The 22,500-nt window shown below is 37.9% G+C and overlaps 1 protein-coding gene across 9 annotated transcripts in view; it reads left to right on the top strand.

Annotated features, from left to right (window-relative positions):
• LOC143021461 (uncharacterized) overlaps positions 1-22,500 on the top strand; it is a 67,522-nt gene that overhangs the window by 39,808 nt on the left and 5,214 nt on the right. For 5 of the 9 annotated variants that reach the window (XM_076178985.1, XM_076178986.1, XM_076178990.1 and 2 more), the window contains one exon: positions 16,100-16,438. In XM_076178985.1, coding sequence (XP_076035100.1) covers positions 16,100-16,438 — 339 coding nt within the window. Of the gene's footprint in view, positions 1-5,238; positions 5,469-9,458; positions 9,576-16,099; positions 16,439-20,825; positions 21,778-22,500 lie in introns of those variants that run through there. The other 4 variants (XM_076178987.1, XM_076178988.1, XM_076178989.1 and 1 more) reach the window with 3 other exon arrangements.

Below are 22,500 nucleotides of genomic sequence, written 5' to 3' on the forward strand. Positions count from 1 at the left end.
AAACCGAGGATTTACACGTACGTGAGAAGACTCGTAAAATACCATAAGCTGGAGAGTTTAATGAAAGTAGTGGAGAACATCAGTTTGGATATCGTGGGATCGAGCGAAGGAAGGAGGGAAAGTTCATGCGGCTACAAGACAAATCACTTCTCTTTCTCTCTCTCTCTCTCTCTCTCTCTCTCTCTCTCTCTCTCTCTCTCTCTCTCTCTCTCTCTCTCTCAGCAAGAGAAGGAAATTCCAGTGGTTTGGAAGTCTTGAATAATCGAGAGACTGGTGGCAACTCAGTGAAATCCAGCAGTGAATCAAATATGGTCTCCTCGATTGAAACAATTCCGTTCTATACCTCAATTTCACAGAGTTAAAGACGACGAATGTGAATCCTTAGACGACACAAATCTGATAATGGACCAAGGAGAAATAAAAGATGAAAAGATATACATGGGTAGTTGGATACCTCAATACCAAATTAGGGAAGAATGTAGCAGGTGAATCATACGTTGAGAAGCTTCATGTGGGCGACAAAAATGCGAAAAAAAAGTCGTATCTAATTTTGCAGAGATCTTCAACTTGAAAATAATTAGTATTAACATGAGATACTGTGGTGCTATATCTATCGTAAAAAAATGAAAAAAGAAACAAATAAGTTGAAAAATAAATTAATGAATAAACAAATGAAAAGAGAGAAAACGGAAGCGAAAGGAGTACGGTAGAAGGCCTTGAGACATTAAGCGTTATGACGTCACGAACCGCAAGTACAGACAGTTTTCTCGATAAGGAATCCCTAAAATTCGGAAGGAAAACAACTTTCTGAAAATGCATCAGAATATTAGAAAGTACTTTCGCTATCCAGGATTTTCTAGTTTTCGAAATTTTCGTTCCGAATATTGGATATTTTACATTTGACTGATTCTCAATAGCAAATTTGAACTTGAATATCAGTTGCCTTACTAAAGGTCTCCACGTAGGTGAATAAGATCGTCTGGCAGAAGAAAAAATTCCCCTTCAGTTAACAATAACAATAATAATAACTGATAATTATATCAATAACAATGATAACAATATCAATAATGATAATAATAATAATAATAATAATAATAATAATAATAATAATAATAATAATAATAATAATAATAATAATAATAATAATAATAATAATAATAATAATAATAATAATGATAATAATAATAATTATGACAACAATACTAACAGTAACATCAATTGAAAACGAACACACAAATATCATTAGGAATGTTACTAGACATAGTTAGGACATCCCCCCTACCCCTCCCTCTCCCCCTCCGCCTCCGCCTCCCTCAACAAAGGGGCACTGTGTTGCAAGGCTGGAAAGTGCTGGTTGAGCCAACAGGCTTAGTCACGTCCCTTGTTCCTTTCCCCAACAAACATATCAGGCTGAGGATTTCGCCATGTTAATGGTCACATACACATGTGCGCGCACACACACACACACACACACACACACACACACACACACACACACGCACAGTCATCCTTCGCCGGATCTTCTGCTGACAAGCCCATCGAAGGTTCAATCGAGGTTGCATTTAAACCTTTCACTTCTGGAGGTTTATCCCGCACACGAATAAAATCACCTGGCGGCAGCAAGGACAAAACGAGCTGACCGTGGGAGTCACAGGATGAACACGTTACGGTGACGACCTCGCCCCCCTCCCTCCCTTCTCCCTCCCTCCCTCAGCCGAATAAAATCGCCCGACGACAGCCAGAACCTAGAAGAGCGTCGTCCTACCGAAGGGGTTAATCAACATACTAATCTTGGTCCACTCTAAGCTGGTTAGAACCGCCCTAGAGGGTTATCTTATCACTCCTCCCTTGGCTGGCTGACGCCAGACGATTTTATTCAGCACATTATAATGTATAATACAGGAAGTTAATCAGGCTTCACTCACATAAATTCACTTTAGGTGCCATATTGCCCCTTACTGGAAAAGGGGTATAGGAGAATTCCTAATGAATAAATAAATAGTAAATAAATGAATGAATGAATAAATACATAAGCAAACAAATAAATGATTAGTTAAACACGTAGATAAGTAAGAAAAATAAAATGAATAGAAATAAATGAATAAAACGTGTAAATTTATCAAGAGGGAACAAGTTTTGTAGACTTAGTGTACGTGCAAAATTGGAAAATATCGCAAGAACCGAATGAGGCAGCTAAGACTATTTCCCAAATGGGGAAGTACCTCTCCACCAATTAAAGAATATAATAATATTACTACCACTAATATAAGATGAAGAAGTAGAAAGAAATTTACATACAATGTGTGAGTTTACCAGGGTCTTGGATCACGCGTGTATTGCTCGATCTATAGGTTATGCTGTTCCCTCACAAACACATGCGCGCACACACACATGCACTAACACACACACACACACACACACACATAAATACACATATCATATACAAACATACACACACATACACGCGCGCGCGCCAACTCCTTGCCTAAGGTAGTGTGTTTGATTCGAACCCGGACCGACGTAGTAGCGGCCGCGAACGCTACCATTGCGCCGTCGAGGTTTGTGTGTGTGTGTGTGTGTTTACCTATTTTACTTAGTTGTATCTTACAGGAAGGGGAGCTACACTCGTAGTGTCCCGAGTGTGTGTGTGTGTGTTTACGTATTTTACTTAGTTGTATTTTACGGAAAGGGGAGCTACGCTCGTGATGTCTCGTGTGTGTGTGTGCGTGCACGTGTGTGTGTGCGTGTGTACGCGTGTGGAACAGAAAGAGAAAGCGGGAGGGAGAAAGTATAAGGATGGAGACACCATGTCCAACGCAAAAAAAAAAAAAAAAAAAAAAAAAAAAAAACCGACTGCCCCGCCCGGCGTGACCTGCCCCACTTCCTCGAGGAGGGAGTCAGGTCAATGACTTAGGTCAATGAGTCGGGTCAATGACTCGCACCTCTTCATTCACATGATGATGATGCTAATGATAATGATAATAATAATAATAATAATAATAATAATAATAATAATAATAATAATAATAATAATAATAATAATAATAATAATAATAACAATAATAATAATAACAATAACAATAACAATAATAATGATAATAATAATAATAATAATAATGATAATAATAATAATAATAATAATAATAATAATAATAATAATAATAATAATAATAATAATAATAATAATAATAATAATAATAATCATAATAATAATAATAATAATAATAATAATAATAATAATAATAATAATAATAATAATAATAATAATAATAATAATAATAATAATAATAATAATTATTATTATTATCATTATTATTATTATCATTATTATTATTATTATCATTATTATAAAAATAATAATAGTACTACTACTACTACTGATAATAGTAATAATGATGATAATAAATAAGTGAAACTTGAGCCACATGAGATCACAACTTCTCCAGGGGCAGTTGCTCGACAGAATCAAATCGCCTGACGCTGGCCAGTATATAATCTAAAAAGATAACACTGTTTAGCGTGGCATGTGGCCGTTGTGCTTGTGGGTGCATTTGTGTATGTGTGTGTGCATGTACGTGTGCGCACGTTCACCCAATTGTAATACATAAATGAAGTACTACACTCGTACATTGTGTGTGTGTGTGTGTGTGTGTGTGCGCGTGTGTGTATATGTATGTATGTATGTATGTGTGTATTCACCTTGGTCTTTGGATCACGTGCTGGACTCTTGATCGACATCTATTGTGTGTGTGTGTTTGTTTGTGTGTGTGTGTGTGTGTGTGTGTGTATGCACACGCGTGTGCGTTTATATGTGACCTTTACCATTGTGTCTACTCACAGTCGCTGGCACCAGACAGGGCACTTTGCCCCCCCACTCCCCCGCGCGAAAGCGGCTTAGAGTGAAAGTGCCACACTCCTAAGTAAACTCCCCTACACCCTTCCCTAACCTCCTTCTCCTTCTCCTCCTCCACTTTCTCTCAACCGACCCCGTCTATCAACTCGTCTTCTTATTTTATATATTTGTATATTTTCTTTTCTTCTTCTTCTTCTTCTTCTTCTTCTTCTTCTTACTATTATTATTATTATTGTTATTATTATTATTGTTATTATTATTATTATTATTATTATTATTATTATTATTATTATCATTATTATTATCATTATCATTATTATTATTATTATTGTTATTATTATTATTATTATCATTATTATTATTATTATTATTATCATTATTATTATTATTATTATTATCATTATTATTATTATTATTATTATTATTATTATTATTATTATTATTATTATCATTATTATTATCATCATTATTATATTTCCATGGGTGTCGATCCCTACACGGTCGTTCTTCCTTCTACCCGTCCCTCATTTAGAGGGACGCCAACTATCCACTTCCCTTATCTCTCATCACCCTGTACCGCGGGACGAGAACACCGCCACCGTGTTACCCTGCATGTCACAATAAACTAAATGGAGCGGAGCGAGCAAGTTGATTAGGGATCCCCCGTTTTTAACATTTTCCTCCAGCAAAGTGTCGAGGCAAAAAATGCACTTTGATTCGGCCACCCTCTCATAAGGTGGACTGTGGTCTCAGTACATGTAATCATGATGATGGTGGCTGACTCCTCGGATCCTCGAATCATTGGTAATTAGGACATTATAAACAGGTTCGTTGATGGCTGTACAGTTATATCCGTGACCGGCACAATATATGTATGCGCGCACGCACACACACACACACACACACACACACACACACACACACACACACACACACACACACACACACACACACACACACACACACACACACACACACACACACACGCACGCACACACACACACAAACAAACAAACAAACGTCGCGGTATTTCATCGTTTCCCCTTCCGAAACAATCCTAAGCTTCTTGGGGGCACACCCTTCCGCCTAAGGTTGAGGAGAGTCCTCCCTTCCTGATCTCTTCTGGGCACCACGTGGACACCACCACCTCCTGTTTCATGTATGAACTGTTCCGGACAGACGCAAGGTTGAGGTTTGGGCGGGTGACAGCCTCGCGGGCGTGCGCGCGCAAAAAAAAAAAAAAAAAAAAAAAAAAAATTAGGTCAAACACGGCTCTGGGACCTTGGATCTCATGAGATCGATAAGACCTTCGGCGTGATGTTAATCCATCACCATCGCCGTTGACCCATACAGAATACTAATAAAGCTTTCTTCCCCCACCGCAGGAGACCCAAACAAGTTGGACGAGTTCTTAGGGGATGACAGGTGACTAGACAAGACCTTGTTCCGCTTCCAAGATCTTTCTGACTTCCTAGGAAAGGAAAGCTAGGCGAGTGGGCGAAAGTAGACTTTTGAAGTTCTCCTCTGAGCTGATTAGAATAGTTTGGTGGTTGACAGAACACTATGGACTGTTTCAACGTACATCTCACTTGGGCACCGTCCAACCGCACTAGGGGTAAATACATGTTTCTATTTTCTGATTATTTTAGTTAAATATTTTCACTAACCACTTCACTAACGCAGAGATGAACAAATTAACCTTGCGGAAGCCAGAATAAAAGAAAAAAGTGCTATATCTACTCATCTACCTATAAACTTATCTATCTATTGTTTAGTTAGTACAGATACCTTGCGATCTCGTATGGTTTCCTGGCATAGTGGCTAGGAGTGATCTCATGGTCAGGAAGTCGATGACCTCCCCCCCTCCTCCTTCTTCTCCCCCTAGCATACCCCCTCACCCACCCCAACCAACCCCTCCAGTCGTGACACTTCCTCGATCCTTACTTCCCTGCTTTTTCGCTTTTCTGTTGCTTCGCTCGACTGCTTGCGCGCTTGCTTGCCTTTCCTTCCGCCTTCAAGACCGGTCCTTCGACCCTTCCCCACACGCACACCATTTTGGGGGGGGGGGGGAATACCCCGATGGAGGAGGAAGTCGACCAAATCACATGAAATGCTTTTGGTTTTTGGTTTGAATACTTCAGTGACATCCCTACAGGCCAAGCCAGCCAATATTCTTTTATGATTGGAGCCTCGTCACCGCTCAAAAAAAAAAAAAGTCCCTCCGTTCAGTGAACCCCTTTTCCCACCACCTTTGATGCGATATTGTTTCCAATGATGAAAGTGCTGGTTATTGCCAGTATATACAATCAATCAAGCATTCTGAGTCCACTGCTGAACAAAGGCCTCTTTCATAGCATTCCATGATTCACACGACCGCGCCGACCTCTGCTACGTCACTCCTGCAAACTTCTCTATCTCGACTCTGTCTGGTGCTTCCTCTTCCACGCTTCCCAACTTGCGTCGTCCACTCAGTAGCACACTTGCTCCATTGCTCATCAGTTTTTCGCCAATATATCTCTCACTCACACACACACACACACACACACACACACACACACACACACACACACACACACACACACACACACACACACACACACACACACACACACACACACACACACACACACACACACACACACACACACACACACACACTATTGAAATGGATGGAAGATTTCTTGCATGGAAGAAAAATGAGACTGGTACTCAGAGATAAAAACTCTACTTGGGAAGAAATGATAAGTGGAGTCCCACAGGGTTCAGTACTGGCTCCGATGATGTTTGCTATATAGGTAAATGACATGGATGAAGGTATAGAATGTTACATGAACTTCTTTGCAGACGACGCAAAACTACTAATGAAAGTAAGTACGGAGAAAGAACATCAGGACAATATAAAATCGGTGCAAAGAAAGTAAAGAAAGTTAGTTTCGAAAAGGACCTAAGAGTAATCATCACCAAATACATGTCCCAGACAAGCAGATAAACAAAATAGTCGGAGAAACCTACAATTTATTTAGATAAATAATTACTTGGATGAGGTAATGGTAAAGAAAATACTAGTCACACTGATAAGACCAAGATTGGTGTACGCTGCGACACTATGGACACCCAGTACAAAAATGAATATAAGGAAACTGGAAAGAATCCAAAAAACAATGACAAACACTTTCATAATTGACATACGAGTAAAGACTGTCTAAACTGGAACTACCAACTCTGGAACAAAGAAGAGAAAGAGGGGATCTATTGGCCATTTACAGAATCATGAAAGGCATGTCCTTGACAGAGAAAACCTATTAAAGTGGGATAAAAGAAATACAAGGGGACATGAAAAAAGGACCATTATAGAAGAGATCTGAAAAAGATTCCACACAGAGTGGTGGATGTCTGGAACAAACTGGATGAAACAATATTGTGTGGAAACACCATACAAGAACTGAAGAACAAACTAGATGTTGCAAGATACAAAGACAGGTCACTGCGAGCATAACTCCCCTTCCCGTATAATACAACTAGGTAAACACACACACACACACACACACACACACACACACACACGCACACAAACACACTCAGACACACACTCACACACACACACACACACACACACACACACACACACACACACACACACACACACACACACACACACACACACACACACACACACACACACACACACACACACACACACACACACACACACACACGACCCGTGACGCAGTGGTAAAGTTTCCGGCAGCCACTACGGCTGTTCGGGTTCGAATTCCGCCCAGAACTGAAATAATTTCAGTGTCGTTGCGCTGCGAGTCGTTATTCCAACTTTCGTGGGCGGGGAGTTGTGTGTGTGTGCATGTAAGGTCACAGCATCACCAATTGATAGGTCATATATGAGCTTTGAACTATCATACGGGTAGGTAATAGCTGTCGATCACGAGTCCAACACGTCCACACGTCCACACACACACACACACACACACACACACACACACACACACACACACACACACACACACACACACACATATATATATATATGTATGTATATACACATATATACATATATGTATATATATATACATATATATATATATACATATATATATATATATATATATATGTATATATATATATATATATATATATATATGTATATATATATATATATATATATATATGAGTGGCAGGGTGGTGAGATAAACACCGAGAACCGTTGAAGTTTTATTAACTGACGATTCGCTCTTAACAGAGCTTCTTCAGAGTGTACAAACATAATCGGGAAATCAACAATTATATATCTTACATCATTCCGCGTTCCTTCCTTAACCCACCCCCTCCCTCCCTCTCGTACCCTTCAGCTCCTGTAAGATCATCCAGCCGGACATTTTGGACAGCTTAATAAAACCATCACGATGGTTACAGCAGGGCTGGGATGCTATAAAAGCTGCTTCTACTATTTTTTTTTCTTGTCTAATCCTTGTTTTAATATTTCCACTCCGTCCCAGTTAGGTAAATGCCCGTATTCCTCCGCATGAATCACCAGGGCGTTTGATGTTCGGTGGGCCCTCAGGTCGCTCTTGTGCTCATATGTCCGCTTGTGTATGCCTATTCCTGTCTCCCCAAAGTAGTTTAGGTCACAGCCACCACATGGGATTCTGTAAACCATGCTGTTGTTATTATGTTCATTTCTACTCTTACCTCTCACTACTTCACCTATCTTCGTACTGGAAGTACTGGCGATCTTCAGCCCTGCCCAGATCGCCAGTACTTCCAGTACGAAGATAGGTGAAGTAGTGAGAGGTAAGAGTAGAAATGAACATAATAACAACAGCATGGTTTACAGAATCCCATGTGGTGGCTGTGACCTAAACTACTTTGGGGAGACAGGAAGAGGCATACACAAGCGGACATATGAGCACAAGAGCGACCTGAGGGCCCACCGAACATCAAACGCCCTGGTGATTCATGCGGAGGAATACGGGCATTTACCTAACTGGGACGGAGTGGAAATATTAAAACAAGGATTAGACAAGAAAAAAAAATAGTAGAAGCAGCTTTTATAGCATCCCAGCCCTGCTGTAACCATCGTGATGGTTTTATTAAGCTGTCCAAAATGTCCGGCTGGATGATCTTACAGGAGCTGAAGGGTACGAGAGGGAGGGAGGGGGTGGGTTAAGGAAGGAACGCGGAATGATGTAAGATATATTATTGTTGATTTCCCGATTATGTTTGTACACTCTGAAGAAGCTCTGTTAAGAGCGAAACGTCAGTTAATAAAACTTCAACGGTTCTCGGTGTTTATCTCACCACCCTGCCACTCATTTTGTCGTCCATTCCTCATCATATATATATGTATATATATGTATATATGGATATTCATATATATGTATATATATGTATATATATGTGTATGTATATATATATTTATTTATACATATATTAAATCGTTTGCATCCATGGACACAGTAACCTGCAGACATCACACGACGTGCACGAGTGTAATTTACATAACTCATTGAAGCTAAACAGGTGCTCTTAATCTATTTGGACGTACCTTCACATTGTCTCCCTTTATAACGCGATAAACACTCTGAAATGGAGATAACGAGTCACTATAGAGGTGCTCTGTGATAACGGGAAAAATCACATTTCAGTACGTTTCGTATACTTGTGAGTGGTGGACACTGTCGATCGGGCAGCGACTACTCCAGACTTCGTAAGTAAACAAAAAACCTACGACAGTTAGGGTATTCGGAGGGAGGGGAAAGGTAGGGCAGTTGTTCTGTCGCACCTTAGAAATCCAGGGCGTATATAAAACTTTGCCAGTTGTCACGTATAATTTAGTTATTTTTCAAAGTTATAGAATATCAGAGTATGATTGATGAAAGTCAAAATGTAACTCATGCACATAAAGCATGTAGATAATGTATGTGCCCATCCGGACGCCACTGCCCAATGGTTTGTTCTCACCATCATTTAATTTCAAAATAATACAAGGGCTTGAAAAACCAAATACATAGGATTGCAAAAGAGGGGCATGCCGAAGGGAGACCTTTTGGTCCATAACTAGGTCGGATGCAAAAGAAAAATTATAATAATGATAAATAAATAAATAAACAAATAAATAAAAATTACAATCATAGATGAAATAAGTAAATAAATAAATAGGTAATGTTAAATAATAAACAAACAGGTAAATAGTAAATAATAATAATTTGGCAGGTTAAATGATAATAAATGATAATCAAGGAAATAATAATAAAGACAAATAATAACAAATAAATAAATACTTTAAAATAGATGGCAGGCATTACAGCATCTTGCTTAGGTGTTTATCTAAATGCTTCTTAAAGCTTCGAACTAAACTACATTGCACTGCCTCTACAGGAATTTTATTCCATTCATTAACTACATGGTTGCCGAAGTTGTTTCTACCCACTTCCAAATTAAATATATTTCCTGACAGTTTGAGACCATTATTTCTTGTCGGATGTCACTTTTGATGTCAATTCCCTTTAGAATCTTAAACACCTGTATCAAGTCACCTCTGAGTCTACGCTTTTTTAGGGAAAACAGATTCATATGTTTTAGTCGATTTTCGGATGATTTATTTTCTATATTTCGAATCAGTTTTGTGGCTCGCCGTTGTACTTTTCCCAATCTGTCAATGTCATTAATGAGATTCGGTCATACGGAAAATAGAACTAACGATTTATATAGCTTGTTAATGAGAGATGGGCTTTTGAAGTCAAAAGATCACGCAGTGAGTCCTAGGATCTTATTTGCTTTCTCAGAGGCTGAAATACACTGCTTAGATGATTTGAGATCGTTACTGATAATTACGCCGAGATCCTTTTCACTATCCACTTTTGTTAACGAATTTCCAAATAACTTGTAATCGTACTAGCTCTTATTTCTACCTATGTGCAGACCTTGCATTTACTTGTGTTAAATTTCATTAGCCACTTTTCAGACCATTGCTGTAATTTATCTAAATCTTCTTGAATACCTAATTGGTTTAAGTGAACATTTGCCATTCCGCACAGTTTTGTATCATCAGCAAATCTGGAAAAAATAGATTTCAGTTCGTGGTCTCTATTATTTATATATACTAGCTATGAATAGAAGCGGCCCAAGAACGGAATACTGAAAACAAGAGAATATTATTTAGTTGTTTTTACTTGCGTATTGTGGCTTATCATTGATGATTAGATATGCATATATCTCTTTTTATCCATGTTCTTTGTTGAAATATAATTATTTATCTTCGGTTCTTGGGTTGGCAGTTGCTTTTAAATCAACTGGTATAATTAGTTATCAACCAGTTGATCTATATCACATTCCGAATATTTGTCATTTACACAGCCAGTTCAAGTGATTGTTAAACGAATTTAATGTCTCAAGTATTTTATTGTACTTGGTGCTTCAATTCTGTCTAAAAATACATATGCTGTATCTATATACACTCCTACACGCACGCACACATGGCTCGACGGCGCAGTGGTAGCGTTCGCAATTGCTAATTCAGTGGTCCGAGTTCGAATCTCGCCCAGGACTGATATAATTTCAGTATCGCTGCTCTGCGAGCCGTTACTCCAACTCTCATGGGCCGGGAGTTGCGTGTGTGTGTGTCAGGTCACATTACCCACAGATCGGTCGTGCATGAGCTCTGAGCTCTCATCTGGGAGGGTAGTAGCTGTCGATCACGAGTCCAACTCGTGATCCAAGACCATGTTGAATTACACGCACACACGCACACACATACACTTCCTCCCCTCTGTTGAACAAAGTAATATTCCATTAACTAATCAGTATAAATTTTTTAGAGCGACAGAGATTGACCTCCTTCAACTTGATGACGTCATTCATAAATTTTATTCTGGCTGATGTCAAACTGATTTTATTCGGCTGAAGAATACTTAATCGACCTCCGGAGATCGCCAGAATAACATCAATAAAGGATGTCACAATTTTTAGAGGGGTTGCCCGATTACCCCAATTGGCCGGATATAAATTTCGCGTTTATTCAAACAGCCGCCAGGCGATTTTATTCAGCCGATGGAGAACTCATTCTAGGGCTATGGATAATGAAAACCTAACACAAAGGGCAAAGGTGCCGACCACGTTCACAGGTAATTCAGGGTTTCGATCATCCAAAATGGCTTGCACTCCGCCATCCATTTCTTCAGATGAATAAGATAAGCTTGTAACGTATATAACTATAAAGTAATGTCGTAACACATTCGTAAAGATTCAACAAAAACCCACTGTGTTGGATAAGAAGAAATGAAATAAAATTAATTCCATATATTTCGATCACGGACTGTGATCCTCTTCAGTGGAATACAGAAAGGTAGAGCAAAAGGCATGTCTTATATACAATAAGAATAAGGGACAAGGGTAGGACTCAGGTAGGACTCAGGTAGCATCTAGTACTTTGCCCCGCAAAGTACTAGATGCTACCTGAGTCCTACCCTTGTCCCTTATTCTTATTGTATATAAGACATGCCATTTTGCTCTACCTTTTCTGTATTCCACTGAAGAGGATCACAGTCCGTGATCGAAATATATGGAATTAATTTTATTTCATTTCTTCCTTATCCAACACAGTGGGTTTTTGTTGAATTGTAACGTATATGTTACTTGGGCAAGGTGACATAGGGAGAGTGATGCGCGGTTTCTTTGTATACTTTATTCTGGTGCAGGTACGTGTGTCAGAGGCAGACGTGGCGTGGTCCCCAAGTGAAGGATCTACCACGACGCGTAACAAGTTGAGTACAGACAACCAACTGACTGTCTGGCTTGTCCGCTTGGGGCAGGTAGTATATATACGACTGACCCGACGCCATGACTAGACGCGACCTAATTGCGGTGACCCTTTCTTGCCTTTCCGACCACTGAGTCAGATCAACTACCACACAACTCTACAGTGCATAAACTTTGCACTTTACGTACAAATATGCTTGTGGGGTACATGTACACCACGTTACCCTCCTTCCCCTGCAAAGATTGGGGAGGCGCCAGAGTCCCACAAGGTATTGAAGGCGGAGGGATGGAGTTGCAGGAGAAAGAGAATGGGGCGGAGTAGCATCGGGAGGCGACACTGGCACAGGCTGCGGCGGTGACGTCGGAAGTGGTGACATCGGCGGGTGCAATGTCGGATGCGGGCACCACAAGCTGACCTTGGGATGAACAGTCCGTCGCGGTGACAAAGAGGGTGTGGGGTGAGTGGACGTGAGTCGACGCGCGTGGGCAGAGGCTCTGCGTCACGTACCCTGTACCAGATAACGATTACAAGTGACGTCCAAACACTTGCAGACTTCTGTCCCCGCCGGAACACCTGTGCTGCACAGAGGGTCAGGCAATTACTGTATCCGGGAAAGATGGAAATACGAAAACGGTATATGAATATATATATATATATATATATATATATATATATATATATATATATATATATATATATATATATATATATATATATATATATATATATGCGGAAAGACCACCAAGGAAAAAGATAAACTAATGACTAAGCGCTTTCGTCTATTCAAACATCCTCAGGGTACATGAGGATGTTTAGAATCACGAGTCTATGTGATTTCTCATACACACACACACACACACACACACACACACACACACACACACACACACACACACACACACACACACATATATATATATATATATATATATATATATATATATATATACATATATATTGATAGTATATATGAACAGGAATTTTTATCTTATGCATACTTCATTGTGCATTTATTATTTTCTTAAAGGTTATTTTCCATATGCCTTACCATGGACTCATGTTCCTTTGAAAGGATGTTTATGACTTCAGTACAGGTAGTCAAGTTTGCTGGGGATATTCTACCCGGTCAGGATAAGAATTGTTCCGGTGAATTGTGTAATGATATTGCTTTTTATACTCAAGTTTTCATACTTGCTTTTCACTGTGGGAGTGTACCGGTCATTTGGAAAAGGTGACCTCGTAACTCAGTAATGAAATGTCACGTGCGAAGGAGAGACTCCGGCTTCGTGCTGTGACGAAATGTCGTAAAGAAATATTGAAAAAAAACCCAGACATTTACTGCCAATACATTAATGACATTTTCATCAAGACCAGGAACAGTAACGAAGCTGAAAAACTCCGACACTTACTACAAGAGACCTCTGATCTCGCTTTCTCTATGGAAGATAATGTTGACGGAGCCTTGCCCTTCCTCGGCCTCCTAGTGAAACAAACTCTACACTCTTTTGACACAGAAGTGTACACTAAACCCACAAACCCTGGACACTGCCTTAGCGGTTCTAGCGAGTGCCCTCAGAGATATAAGGACTCTACCATCGGTGCCTATATTGGATTCTAAGTTTCTTATCCGTTGATAATAACTGGGCATTGCGGTGACCCTTTCTGGCCTTTCCGACCACTGAGTCAGATCAACTACCACACAACTCTACAGTAAACTCTGTCATTCAAACATACAGGTACAGATAATCTCATGGCCCTCCTATATCTACCAAATATTTTACAATCTATTGTATTGGGGGCTGTTTATTTAATTATTCATTACCTATAGTCAGTTTTAGCATTTTGCCTACATAATCATAATTTTCAACTTCTTCAAGGATACTATAATCCATTAAAATTACTTTCAACTTTAAGAAATAAATATCAATTCTATTCGTCTTAAAACCTACTTTGAACCTTTCCTTATTGAAATCCATGATTACATAATACTACAAGTCTTCAGCTATTTTTGAAATGAAATTGATATAATGCTCAAACGTGTGTGCATGTGTGTGTTTGTGTGTGCGTGTGCACATATGTGCGTGAATACTGAAAGCTCATGGTGATATCAGCAAGGAGATATATTGACAATGACAAAGGAATGATGCCTCAACTATATCATACAAGAACCACAGTGTCTGAATGATGCAAAAGCCGGGCGGATAAATGAGCTTCCATTGTGCCAATAGAAGACATGATAGGTTGCAGGTGTTGTAACCTGTGTGCACGTGATGATGAAGTTGTATCGGAGTCTAGTAGCGAACCAAACTGACCTTTAAATCCATAATGAGGTCGGATTTATATATATATATATGTATATATACATACATATATATATATATATATATATATATGTATATATACATATGTATGTATATATATATATATATATATATGTATATATATACATATATATATATGTATACATATGTGTGTATGTATATATAATATATATATATATATATATATATATATATATATATATATAAATGAAATAGAAATAAAGAAATAATCAAACATCCAAATAACTAAATTAAGCAATTAAGACAATCAATTGATAGACATATAACTGATCAGCTGTTTATCTAAGAGATTCAGATTGGTATTATATTATATTAGGAAGGGGAAGGGTGTGGGGGAGACCCGTGGTCCCATTTGCTAAATGAAATCGAATGATGACAAGTATAAGATCGACAGGTACACAACACCTGCAAGAAAACCAATATACTTCTTAAATATTCATTTTTAAACTACTTAAGATTTCCCTTTTCATAATTAAATAATCTAGCGACATCATTTATGAAATATATAAATTGAAAAAGTCTTATTGTTGTCTATTTTTCGAAAATTCACATACTCGGATAATTGAAATATCGTTAAAACACAATCTTCTTGGCATGTAATTATTTATGTTTCAAGTAGATGATAAACTGTTGAATTATCAAACACTTATAAAGATAATTTCAAAACCAATCACAACATTGCGATCGAAATTATTTCTCAATTGCAGGTTTACAAAATTTGGCTCTTTATGTTTCATTCAACAAAAATGACGAAGAGTTCCACCTCCAGTAATAATAATAAACCCAAGCAAATTTGATTAGAGACATTTACATCAGACAGCACAAGATAAATCTCAACACCCACGATAATTATTTATCGAATTGTAACAAATATATATATATATATATATATATATATATATATATATATATATATATATATATATATATATATATATATATATATATATATATATATATATATATATATATATATATATATATATATATATATATATATATATATGAAATAAAAGTCATTGGCTTCATCAATAGCTCCTAGCCGCTTTCGTGACTATTTCCAAGCGACATGACGTCACAACCCACACCTTATCATACCCAGGAACCTAAACTGTTCCAAATATTTTTCAGATGGATAACGAGGCGTTCGAAAAGGAGCAGTCCAGCTCATCTAAGTGCAACCACCACCAGGAGACCACGTCTCCTTCCCCTCCACCTTCTCCACCCCCAGACTACGAAACTCTACCAGGACTGGATACGACCGCGGACCTGAACATTAGCAACGGAGAAGCCAAACCGATTTCTCCTGTAGCCCCAGACGACGTCGCGCTGACGATTTCGGACCAAGAAACATCGGCTGGCGAAGAAGATCCTATCCAGGTTGCGACAAACGTCTGTGCCTGCGAGGTCTCCAACACCCCCTGCAACTGTCGTTCCAGTCCAGGGGCTGACAGTAGAACTCCGTTGGCAGTAAGTTCATTTTAACTGTGGTTCCCATAGACTCTATGAAGAGTGTTGTTGCTGTTGGTGTGTGTGTGTGTGTGTGTGTGAGAGAGAGAGAGAGAGAGGTCAGGTTAAATCTGTATACATATCTTGTATTTTAATACCGCGTGGCAGCATTGTCCCTTTGGATTTCTTGGTGGCTTGCTCTTGTCTGGGCGCTTTGGTAGAGGGGCTTGTGCCTAAGCGGGCGCGCGCGCGCACACACATACACACACACACACACACACACACACACACACACACACACACACACACACACACACACACACACACACACACACACACACACACACACACACACACACACACACACACACCTTAACTAAACTATTTAGAAGGGAATCTCATAACTGAATTAAATTGCACGAAATTAACCAGAGTAAAAAAAAAAAAAAAAAGGCTTAAACCAGGGAAGTGAAAAACAGGTACAGCCTCACATTCAATCGAATAATCAAATAATGCTCTTCGGTCACGTGAGAATTGGCATCGTCTTCGAAAGCGTGTCATTGTTATGACAATGTAGTTTGGGTTGGACCTCTGTGCAATGCAGAGGGTATGGGCCACGTTACGGTTTTCCCTGGGCTGTTGTGTATTCGTTTGATCTGAATCGATTTAGATTACTGTATATGGTTTAAAATCCATATATCGATTAGGTAATCTCCGCGTTATAGATAAAAAAGTTAATACTAAGCATATTTCTGACAGTTTTGTTTTGATAATGTCCGGTCTATAGTACTGCAATCGAATTTATTTTAATTTGCATCCACAGCAGTCAACAAAATTTCTCCAGTGTGACGTCATCATAGCAGAACAATTAACCTACATTAGCCCAGAAAGTAACGTAACATCTTAATAAATCACCTAACGGCACCCATGAAAACAAACAGAATCGTACTTCCTACGAAAATTATTTAATCAAGAAAGTTATAACATAAGAACATAGGAATGAAGGAGACTGCAAGAGACCATAAGGCCTATGATAGGCAGTTCCATGCCCATACCTTTCATCCTTATCTCTAAAGTCATGTAATCGTTTCTTAAAACAACAACAAAATTCTGCACTCAATACATTGTTACTAAGTATTGCAACAACCAGAGTTAAGGATTATTACGTAAATCCTCAGTAAGTAACTTGATTTGATTTTTTATATAAATCGTGTGATAATAGTTGATCTTATCACGGGTGGAGAGGTCACTCGGTCACGGATTCTATGTTTTTTCCTTATCACACCTCTGCGTCTTATACAACGTCTTCCACGTGGCCAAATCTTATCTCGTTGTATTTATTCAAAACAATGATGGAGTTCTCTCAACAAAGTGGCATTATTCTACTGGATTCCTTTCAGTGGGATGGATGTTGTGTTAATGAAGGTCGGCTCCAGGGAGCAATACGAAATTATCGAAAATCGTTAATTCAGTTTTCGGTGATAAGTACTAAATTTTATTACTTTTGACAGCAAATGGGCGACTTCAATCGTCATAAACGTGTTATTCTTTTTTTTTTTTTGCTATAACACTGCTGCCTGTAGCCCAAAGCTTGCTCAAGTAGATCGCTGAGACAATAAATTCTGTACGCCATATCATCTAATACATAACTATTTTTATAATATTTTTTTGTGTATAAATAACACAACAATCTACGATCTCTAATAACTTTATGACAAACTGTGGTTCCTTAAGAAATATATTTCTCACTCGTGTAGGAAACTAGACAGGAATTAACCTGTAACATCTTCATTCAGATGGTTTCCTGGTACTGATTGGAATATCACCTCGTCATATAGTTATTGTTTTATTAAATGGAGGGGTGTTCTAGAGAAAAGAAGAAGAAGAAAGGGAGAGGGGTATATCAACTCTTCATACATGAGATGACCACACAAACTTTGCGATAACGACAGAAGATGTTTTGAAATTTACACTTTTTTAAAGTACGTTTCGAAATTAGTTGCATATATATATATATATATATATATATATATATATATATATATATATATATATATATATATATATATATATATTGGGCGTTCCTACTAAATTTTATTGTTGCCAGGAGGTGAATACTTAGGTGCTGGTATCTACTAACGGCCATCTTGAAACACGATTCGGATGTATTATATCACAGAGGCACAAATAAATCCTTGTGTAGATCGATCTTGCGTTAGTTTTAATCAACTTTACTTCGTAATGTTAATAAAGTTAACATACAGATCTCCTTATAGGTGATACTCTCCCTTTTAAACACCTGGATTATTGTCTTCAATATTTGTTACAAAATGGCCGTTGGTAGACACATGTTTATTCTTGTTACTTAAAGTGGTTGGTGGAGGTCTCTCTTGCCTTTTTCTTTCGTCTGCCTAGGAACCTTTGTACAGTTGCGGACAGATGAATCTGACAGCAGAGCGCAGTGTCTTATTAGTGTGTGTGGGTTAATGCAGGAGATAATATTCACACATATTTCTCTCTCCCTCTTTGGTATTACTGCTAGGTTAAACGTACGATATACTCCCAGTGTACATCATCATTTGTTACACGAATTCTTGTGGACGTTTTTAATTACGTCCTCACCTTACACGATGGTTTCAATTTCGTTCGTTGTAGTTTGGGTGCTTCCTCTGTCTCGTCCTAGTCTCTTCTAGCCCCTCCCTAAACAAACATCTATGTTTTTAACCCAGCTAACATTTTAACCTTAAACCTATGAGGCTTACTAGATTGGGCATTCTAACCATCTACACCTTCTTAGTAATTAAAGCTGCCTGCATGTATCTCCAACAATATTTTACACTAACACTGATACATATGAATTATGTTTCTGTAACTTGATAAGCACATCTCTTCTAAGGGTGCAAATTCATACTTATATTTTTTTTCACTCAAATAAACCTACTATATTTTTTTCTTTCACATCTGCACTGGCAAAGCGGTCATTACATTATATGCCCTGCATACTTTTGTTATCATATTTTTTAAAAAAAAAAAAAAAAAAAAAAAAATGTCTAGTATCTGCACTGAATTATTAAATCAAACATTTATATATTACATTTTTTACATTATGTGTTACTTTATTTTATCTCTGCCTTACTAACTCCAGTTATTTCCCATTATATATATATACATATATATATATATATATATATATATATATATATATATATATATATATATATATATACAAATACCTGTGTACACAAATAGATACAAGAACATTGGCATACATTCTCATACATTCGCATACACACGCACACACATACTGGAAGGTGACACAAAGTATTTATATAGAAGTTGTCGGATGACTTTAAGCTGCAGTTGATGAAGGACTTCCTCATGAGTGCAGTGTCGGATTGGAGAGCAGTTACTAGTGGGGTACCACGGAACTAGGTGCTGGCTGGCACCTCTCATGTTTCTGACAAACATCAACGACATGATGGATGGAGTAAGCAGCTACGCTAATAGATTTATTGATGACCCGATATCCTGCAAATAGTGAAAAAGTGATGAGGATTGTAATCTGCTGCAGTAAGGCCAAACAGCTTGCGAATGAAGGTGTAGTAGAAGATTAATCTGAAAAATATAGTATTTTAGAAACGAGAGAAAAAAATCAAAGACAATTATGGAATTAAGCAAAAGACGAAAAACAACAACAACAAAACAACAACAACAACAACAACAACAACAACAACAACTCCGGGAGTTCTGGCTATTAACAAATTGCAAGTCTAGTCCACCACAGTTTGGAACAGTGATGTAGTCACTACAAAATAAAAAAAAGAAAATTAAATAAACAAAATAAATAAAGAAAAGAGTACAAAGGGCGGCATCCAGAAAGATGGCCTGGCTGACTAAATGTATAATTAAAGATTACTCACACAAGAAGAGAGGAATATGATAAATGTACAACAAACGCAAATGGATAGAAATATATAATTAAAAACTTATTCAGGATTATTAAGAAACAGCTTCCCGCACAAATGCATTTAATTGAGAAATAAGAATAAGAATAAACAAAGCAAAAATTGGTAAACGTAGATATAGAGACAGTACCCCATAAGCACTGTTCGAATCCTGTATTCATATAATTAGGGAAATCACACATACAAACACAAACCTGCTCACACTCGCTCCACGCTGTAAATCCCTATTGCCTCACTCACACCAAAGTCTCCCCCCCCCACCCTCCCTCCCCGACTTGCTCGTTCTAATTCACTTTCTCCTCCTCCTCCTCCTTCTCCTTCAGCCGCAGGTGAAGATCATTCAGTGGACAAGCCCCAAGGATCTGTTACTGATCGGCGTCACCGCCTGTCTCGTCGCCTGGGTCGTCATCTTCTTCGTCTTAGCTCACTTCAACATCGTCTAGCACTACCTACTACTCCTCCTCCTCCTCCCCTCTTGACGCAGGCTCGCGTATTGGCTTGCGTTATTCGGATTCCTATGGGATCGCCTCACCTCTTCCTTGTATAAAGTTCTGTCTATTCTGTTATTGTTGAGTAATTCTCGATTCAGGTCACAGTATATTGTGTGGCATCATCGTGTGTGTGAAATTGTAAAGCCATTGGCTCTTGACACGCTGTCGAGAGTGCAACTTCATTTCATTGAACTTCGAATGCACGTCAAGACTGCATGAGCTCCACTGTTTCTACTTTTATCTCAAAAGCATTAATATTCATCACGTGATTTCAGTTTATTAAGAAAAGTATTCCAATCTATCGATTACTTAGTGATAATTACATCAGTGCATGTTAATGTACTAGGAAAAATTGGATCAGCTATGACGTCATAACGTCGACTATTTGGACCAATCATATCCTTTCTATTGAAAGTTGAGGGTTTTCAATGTCTGATTTGTGACTTGTGTGAGACAGGATGGAGTCACTTGCTGTGTATGAGGGTTCCATCCTTATTGAGTCTATTGGCTGTGCTGGCCACAGGCCTGGACACATTTGATATACGTAGCTCTTGCCCTGTCTGCACGTTTGAAAACTTGCTTTCTTTAACGGACACTATCGCGTTATTTTGGACGCATTTGTGAGAGTGATTTCAATTCCAATTCTGGTTGAAGGACAGCCAATTCAGTGAAGATGGTGTTCGTTGTGGCCAAGGCTGATTTGTCGAAAAACAAATCAGACGAATCTTCGAATAAAAACCAGTCCGAATGTTCGGACACAAAAAGTGCGGCAGATGACGAGCAGTCACCTGGAAACGTGGAAAAATCACCCTTACGAACATATGCTGCAAGGGTCATGTCCACAGAAGGTCGGCCGCCCGAGTCGACCCCAGTCTGCTGCCCAGAGAACAGCTTTTGTCATGCGGTGAGTTCTGAGTTTGTATTCATTGCTGTTCTTTACTTTATTTTATAGATAACTGAAAGGTAGTAAACGTTTTCAGATAAACGAAACTAGAATAGACCAGGAGATGGAAATCTACTGTAGAGATTTCTAAAGATGTCTGTGTAACCAGTATGGGGTATTGTCTGTATGTTTTATGTAGTCGATATTTTTGGAACTTCATTAGCATCCCCACGGACAATCACCGAGCATTCTTGTATGAATATGTGTATTTATTTATCTACTCAATTTACCTGTCTGTATTAGCTATGCTTATGGGGCCCGAGCTCTGTAAAACTCCTGTAATCAAAATATCTATGCTGTTGGACTAGGTTACTTATTTTTCTAACGTGTATTACAATTTTATGTATCACTGTTGAATGTTGGGCTTCCTGTTCATTTATTTTACTATTATTATTATTATTATTATTATTATTATTATTATTATTATTATTATTATTATTATTATTATTATTATTATTATTATTATTATCATTATTATTATTATTATTATTATTATTATTATTATTATTATTATTATTATGATTATGATTATTATTATCATTATTATTATCATCATAATTATTATTACTGTTATTATCATTGTCATTATTATTACTGCTATTATCATTATCATTATAAATAATAATAATAATGATAACAATGATAATAATAATATTATTATTATCAATGTTATTATTATTATCA

Source organism: Oratosquilla oratoria, chromosome 42, assembly GCF_046742065.1.
Source record: "Oratosquilla oratoria isolate Oo_2021 chromosome 42, ASM4674206v1, whole genome shotgun sequence".
NCBI classification, from domain to species: domain Eukaryota; kingdom Metazoa; phylum Arthropoda; class Malacostraca; order Stomatopoda; family Squillidae; genus Oratosquilla; species Oratosquilla oratoria.